At 58.5% G+C, this 7135-nt stretch overlaps 1 protein-coding gene across 1 annotated transcript; it reads right to left on the reverse strand.

Moving 5' to 3' along the window:
* Positions 1 to 2789: 2789 nt before the first annotated feature.
* LOC119100799 (ESX-1 secretion-associated protein EspK) lies at positions 2790 to 7077 on the reverse strand. The gene is made up of 6 exons (XM_037223938.1): positions 7043 to 7077; positions 6556 to 6783; positions 5954 to 5980; positions 4672 to 4898; positions 4018 to 4184; positions 2790 to 3565 (listed from the first exon to the last, which is right to left on the reverse strand). Exons 2-6 carry the CDS (start codon positions 6595 to 6597, stop codon positions 3549 to 3551), a joined length of 480 nt encoding a protein of 159 aa, XP_037079833.1. The 5' UTR covers positions 6598 to 6783; positions 7043 to 7077; the 3' UTR covers positions 2790 to 3548.
* Positions 7078 to 7135: the final 58 nt, after the last annotated feature.

The raw sequence follows: 7135 nt of genomic DNA on the forward strand, positions 1-7135 counted from the left end.
AACAATCCCTGTAAGAAGGGCAGGGCTGTGAACAGCACCAAAAGGCCTTCAAAATGGTCGTTTCAGTTGCATACTCCATATAAATGTGAACACTCCTTTTAAGGTACGGACCGTGTCGACAGTCTATTTTTCAATACCACGTGATCTTCTAGTTGAAATTCAAGGTCCGGATATCATGGTATCAATGGTACCTACCCATTTCAGATTGCTAAGCATCAGAATATTCAACAGCGCACGACCTAGCGTCCGTTAAAAAATCCTGCCCTTTCAAGGTGAAGTGTTGGAAGCTCCAAATAAGCGAATTGTTGGGTGATGTGGAGTTCCCCGTCATTTGAGCTTTAATGTGACTTTGAACTGTGACCTGAGGAGGCCAGGACTTTTGTGTGGACACTTGTTCATGCCTTGGTGAATACTCTGATGCTTAAAAATCTGAAATCGGCTGGTAACTCCTTGGTGATGTGGAGATCGCCGTCCTTTGACATTTAATTTAACCTTCAAGGTCTCGTAATATTACAAAATAGACGTCAGATGCGGCGTTTTCATGCCATTATGAACCGTCCGATGCATTTGCAGCGAAATCGCAACTCTTGGCTAAACAAATCGCTCAAAATTGCTAACTTCACAGACTGTCTTCACGGACCTCGCCTGTCTTTCGCTTCAGCAGAAACGGCGCACAACGCCCTTGAAGAAAAAGATGGCCGGTACTGCGGTGAATCCGGAGAACTTTTAAAAACATCGGGCTGGTCAGGGAGCCGTTAGCACTGACGTTCGAGAAAGTCAACGAGCACCCCAGATTCGCTACAGGGGTCATCGACAGCACTATCAAGACTCTTAAAAAGTTCTACGTTAGCCCATTTGACCACTGGGTTGGTCAAGGACGCTTAGAATGATCAAAGTGTCTGAGTGAAGCATGGCACCCTTGTACTCTCCAGTGTCGCAGTCTGGTAAAAGAGCCTCCACTCATGGGTGATGAAAAACAAAATCGGCACAAGCCCGAAAACATGAGAAAACAACTAAAGCCGGAACATGACGGAGGCCTTGTCACAATTTAGGGGACATTTTTGACAGGCCCAATTCCTTTCAGCAGCCACAAGGTTCTGAGCCGATCAAGGTCCAACGAGGAGACTAAGTGCCCGCCTCCACATCCTGAAGAATCCCGGAAGTCCGCAGGATTCTCAGGATAACGAGTGTCTTCTGCCCCCCCCCCCCCCCCTCTACGAAGGCCAAAGAGCCTTAGACCGCTAAGGAACCACAAAACGGCAAACTCATCCGACCAGACAATGGGCCCCAGAATTGCCAAAACTATCTACCTTAAGGCCAGCTGTCAAAAGCGTTGTGTGCTGCAGGTAATGTCTCACGGCGTATGGCGTGGATGGCTGTGCCTCGCTAAAGTTGTACCGAGCACTAATCCGCCGGCTTTACGACAGCGCCCCGGTGTCCTCTAAAGCCGCGCGCGATACTGTCCACCACGTGTGTCCGTATTGTTCCTGGGGCGTTCCGTACTACCCGCATTGCAGCCCTGCTGATAGAAGCAAATGAGCCGTCATCTTATCTCCAGAGAGGAAAGCTCAAGTTGAATTACGCTATCAAGTTGTCGCAATTCGCCAACCACCCATACATCTGTCTCTGTTTTCGAACACGTTGATCCGGTTGTTTTTAAGAGGACGAACGACCTTATCGACCTCAAGAGGACGAACGACCTCAGCTCGGGTCTGCGAGAGCGAGATTTGCGCGGCGGGGCCGCCAGCCGACTCGACGAGGCCCCCGAGCGCGCGTTTGGTGATCTGGCCCGATGTGACGCCTAATTCATCGGCTCATTTTTATATCTTTGTCACTTTGAAAATGTGGCATTCCTGAGCAGGAACTTGCCAGCCTCGCAGCAGAGCCGGTCTCGCTTTACCACAGTTCAGGGAAGATCCTTGCTGACGATTCGTAAGGTCCTGCTGGCACTGGCTGCATTTCCGTACGGTCCCGCTGACACAGGCTGTATTTCCGTAAGTTCCCGTTGGCACTGACTGTATTTTCATAAGGTTCCGCTGGCACTGACTGTATTTCCATAAGGTTCCGCTGGCACCGGCTGTACCTCTGTTTGAAGGGACGCGAAGCAAGGCTTCCGCTGATCAGGACGCGTAGCAGGGCTTCCGCTGTTCAGGACGCGTAGCAAGGCTTCCGCTGTTCAGGACGCATCGCAGCACTGTCCGCTGAACGTTCACAAGTCTAACTGCGTTAAAATATATCCAATGTCGTAATTTCTTATTTTAACTGTCTCGTTTCGCGCTCTTTCATCATTAAAGTAACCTAAGTATGTTATGGTGACGAGTAAAGGTCCGATGCGACCGGTTTGGGAAGATCTTTGCCGTTTACACCGCCAAGACGATGCTGGATCCCTCCTGGCCGGTGCTGGATCCCTCCTGGCCGGTTGCGATTTAGACATACGTACGCAGCAAACTTGTTTTGTCACTGCGACAGGGCGCACCCTAGTGCGAGGAATGTGGCGAATGTCTGACTGCTAGGCACGTCCTGACCTGGTACTAGAAGCAAGGCCATCGGCCCATCGTTATGCAGCACCTGGATAGCACGTAATGCGGCGTCGTTCTTGGAATTGAACATATCACAAATACCTAAGCCCCGAGTCTGGCTGCATTTTCTGGTCATTAAGCGAGACATTATGGACGTCATAGGCGCCATAACGCCGTAGGCGCCAGGCCATGAGCAGCTAGTGGAAGTAATTGTCCGATTCCTGACATTGCACTCATGGTGGACTGGAGCCAGACCAGCACGTCCGCACCTCCAGCGTTCCGTCCATGTATTAATCGAACAAACATCTCCACTCCTCGGTCGACAGAGCGCAGCACCGCAGAACAACGCGGTCGGTTAGATTACTGCGGTTTATTTTACGGTCAGACACTGTAAAATAAACTTTACTCGAGAAATAATGACTGAAACTTCCAACCATTCGTCCGTTAAAAGTGTCGACAGACACGTAACAGTTCTGGAAGCCGAGACGCGCCGCTGTTGGAGCCAGCGTGACGACGCCGCTTATCAGCGGCTTGTCTGGCCAGCGAGGATCCAACCGGGACCACAGGCCGGTCGGGCTCCTCCCACTCTGACCGCCCTTAAAACGTGTTAAACAATGCTTCCAACAGCCGGGCCAGGTTACGAGCCTAAGACACCGTCCAAGGTAGGCTAATACAGTGTAGCTTACATGCGCGCGCGCTTAGTGTGATACAGCTAAAACAGGGGCGGGGCCAGCGCCCTCGTCTCCCGTCCTCTCTCTCTCCCTTTCAGGCAAACACCGGCACATACTCGTATTAGTAACCCCGCCGGCCCCGATGGAGCGCTCGCGGGCCGTCCCGACTCCACTGCACAAGCGGTGCGGCCGGCCGCGAGCGTAGTTCGCCGAGTGGCCGGCAGAGGCGCTGCCGTCGCCGGTCGCTGTTCCTTCTGCCGCTGCCAGTATCACTATTGCCCCGGTGGGACGGCTCCGGCACGCCGCCCGCTCGGACGGTCCGGTCACAGCGTGTCACGGTCACTGCATCAGACGCCCGCTACATCTGGATCAGGTCTGAAACGGACGGCAAGGCCTGTCGGCGGCGGGCGGACGGGCGGGCCACCCACGCGGGGACAGCCGAAGTCGGCCCCCCCCCCCCCCCCCCCCCTCCCCGCAAAGCACCGAGGCCTCGCAGCGAGCACAGGCTCAGCTCCGCTTGGGACGCTGCAGGCCCGCGGCGCCGAGCGCCGCCCGTGACGTCACTCGGCCGGCAACCGGGCCAGGCTGGCGCTCACGCCCCGCACCCGGCCACCCGTGTCTCGCTCACGCCCGGCATACACCGCAGCTGCTCGCCACACGGCTGCCACGGACAATAGCAACGTTCTCATCACAGACGGCAGAGCATCCGAGGCAACTCAAGCTCTGGTGCTTCTAGCAGGGGCCTTCCTACGCCACCGCTGGGGACGCCGTGTCGGCCGGCTCCGCGAACCGCGCCGGCGGGCGGCCAGCCGGTCCGGGGCGCTCACCGGCGATCTGGGCGGCGCGAGGGGCCGCGTCGTCGGCCGCCGGTGACGCCGGGCCGTCCGTCGCGCCCGTCGTCGTCGACTGCGACACGTTGGAGTTAAGGGAGTCGTCGTCGTTGCTGACCGTCGACGACTTGAGACTAAGCGGGTCTAGCGATGACAGACTGGACCTGTCGGGGGAGAGACACACAGCTCACGGTCCGAGGGCCAACACCACCCCGTCGCAACAGCGAGACAGTATCACCACTCCAGCAGTGCGAGACAATCCAAAGCCAAAGCATATTACAGTGGTAGTTTTCACGTCATGGTTCAGCCGAAGGCAGCCCGCACCAACCGATGAGCCCGGCGTCACCGTTAAATCGGCCGGGAGTTGTTTTAGCTAGCGATTACCGGCTCGTACTGACCAACACAATTTTCTGATACCCCAATGAGTCTAAAAGGCGACCCGCATTGACCTGTAATTGTCACAAATGACCTGCCCGACCTTTCGCGCCACTGCTGACCCGCATCGTCCCATACTGACTGGTCACACACAAAGGTCCGTAGTGGTCATCGGTGACCTCCATTGACACCTGCTCCTCACTGCTGACCCTGTGACCCCTCCTCCGTCTGCTGGCCCCCACTGACCCGCGCTCCTCGCACATGACGGTCACTCACCCGTACTCGCCACTGGTGACGCCGCTGTCGGCGCGGCCGGCCGGCTCGCCGCCGGGACTGGCCGGCGTCGCCGGCGTGCGGCCGTTGGTGCCGTTGGTGCCATTGGTATGCACCGGACTGGCGTCGGTCGACATGGGCTGCTCGGGCTCGGCGGCCGGCTCGGGCCGTGTCCTGTCCGCCGCCGGCGGCGGCGCGTTCATGGCGTTCAGCTCTGACACGGACGAGGTCTGCGGCGACGGAGAGGACAGCCGGTAAGCAGCTGGCGGCCACGACCGGCAGAGCGCGCCCGTCTCAGCCCGGAGGCACGGCCGGTCAGCGGCTGTCGGCCATGGCCGGCCGGGCTGTTGTCCGGCAGAGCCCACTCCCCCCCCCCCCAATCGCGCCTGAGTCTATAGCCCGTGCGTGTAATGACGCCCAAAGAATCCGGTGCGCGCCATTTTGCCATGACAGGTGCAAACAGTTACGTACAGGCATATCAGAAAAATAAAAGCCGTCTCCGAACTGTTTTGCTATCACTTTCGACAGCTCGGGAACAGTACGTGTTCCATATATTCAGAACAATTGTGGGGCTCTTGTTAGTGGGTATTGTTCAATAAGAGAAGCGCTAAGAATTGAGACACGTAGCCGAAAATGAGCAAGACCGACCTCCAATGTCCTACTTTAAGACCTGTGCGCTTGTCAGATCCTACTGCCACATTGCGCGCAAATTACCATAACTTATCGCATCACTGACTGGCATTCAATGGCACCATATGCATAATATTTTACTGAATCAATGAAGCCTGATGTGCATAACCTCATTCAATAGTTGATATCCCATTCATCCGCACGACCATTCAGCATGCATTTGTCAGCTGGTCTATTGGTATAATTCTCCTCCGCAAAATCTACGGCAGTCCACGGTTCCATTAAGACACTGACTTTTCTTGGCTTATCTGAACATGGCGCAGCACCTAACGCGTCTTGTGAGCATATACACTTACAACAGAAGCGGATGATACGCTTTACCAGTCCACAAAAGGCCTTCCTCGCGATCCAAACAGTGCATGGTCGTGAGGACGTTGCCTGCTACGCAGAAAAGCACCACACGAGAGGAAGTCGGCATCGCAGACCATAATGGCGTTGGGTCTCAAGTTCGACCCGAGGAAAACAGCCGTCTGCGCACACCAGCCGCCCTGGTGACACCTGACAACACCCATGCTGGCTGGCGGCGGACACCACCCGCCCTGGTGACACCTGACAACACCCATGCTGGCTGGCGGCGGACAACACCAGCACTGACCTGGTCCGGCTCGTCCCCCGCGCCGGGCTGTCGGAACAGGCGGCGCATCAGAGCGCCCGACGGCCGACACAGGGGGCCCGGGGAGCGGGGAACAGACCCGCCGGAGGGCCGAGGGCCGACACAGGGGGCCCCGGGAGCAGGGAACATATCCGCCGGAGGGCCGAGGGCCGACACAGGGGGCCCCGGGAGCAGGGAACATATCCGCCGGAGGGCCGAGGGCCGACACAGGGGGCCCGGGGAGCGGGGAACAGACCCGCCGGAGGGCCGAGGGCCGACACAGGGGGCCCCGGGAGCAGGGAACATATCCGCCGGAGGGCTAGCGACCGACACGAGGGGCTTGGGGGCAAGGGGCAGAACTGGTACTTCAGGTGGAATGAGCAGTCCAGATGACGAGTGAGTAGCTCAGATGAGGCGAAATCAGGTGTAATACGACTACAGCAGGCCAGGTTGGGTGTCCCAACATAAGGGAGCACGTAAAAGAGAAACGATGTGAACGATGAGACAGGTAACCTCACTAACGGCTGGCTGCCGCCGTCGAGCCCCAGTTCGCGGTGAGCGCTGTGATTGCCGCCGGTCGGCCGCCGCTAGCTGACGGTCCGTACCTTGGTCGGCGTGCCGCCGCCGGCGCCGCGTGTCCGGCTCATGATCTCGGCCACGCGACTGCGCCGCTTCTTGCGCTCCGCCTCCTCGAGCTCCAGCTTCTGAGCGGCGGCTAGCCGGGCCCGCTCCGCCTCCTGGCGGGCCAGCGCCTCCTCCAGCTCGCGCTGCTGGCGCTGCCGCTCCTCCTCCTCGCGGCGGCGGCTCTCCTCAAGCCGCTGTTGGTCCGCCAGCTGAGCCCACGGCAGGTCAGGGACAATCGGCTCAGGTCAGCTGGGGCTCCGCACAGGTCAGGCAAAGGTAAGACATGTCAGCCCGCAAGGTAGCACGGCAACGGCCACGCACACATCGCCACGACACGTCCAGTCGCTGGTCCACTGGGCGACACCGCACCGTACGTACCACAGCTGACGCCGTGACACCCGAGGCCTGGCGACCCTCTGCCTCGACACGCCCTGACCCGACGGCGCGCCGCGACGGCCGGCGCCTCACCTCGATGGCGCGCTGCAGGCGCTCCTGCTCGGCGCGGCCCGCCTCCTCCATCAGCCGCTCCTGCTCCTCCATGTCCCGGCGGTGCTGCTCCTC

This window comes from Pollicipes pollicipes, unplaced genomic scaffold, assembly GCF_011947565.3.
Source record: "Pollicipes pollicipes isolate AB1234 unplaced genomic scaffold, Ppol_2.1 Scaffold_4881;HRSCAF=5763_pilon_pilon_pilon, whole genome shotgun sequence".
Taxonomy (NCBI): Eukaryota; Metazoa; Arthropoda; class Thecostraca; order Pollicipedomorpha; family Pollicipedidae; genus Pollicipes; species Pollicipes pollicipes.

Excerpts from the sequence above, each read along its gene's own strand:
- LOC119100799 (XM_037223938.1), bottom strand. The coding sequence starts at position 6,597 with ATGAGCCGGACACGCGGCGCCGGCGGCGGCACGCCGACCAAG. Across the intron at positions 5,981-6,555 it reads GCGGCGGCACGCCGACCAAG|CCCGGCGCGGGGGACGAGCC; the intron begins GTACGGACCGTC and ends CTGTTCCGACAG. Across the intron at positions 4,185-4,671 it reads GTCACCAGTGGCGAGTACGG|GTCCAGTCTGTCATCGCTAG; the intron begins GTGAGTGACCGT and ends CTCCCCCGACAG.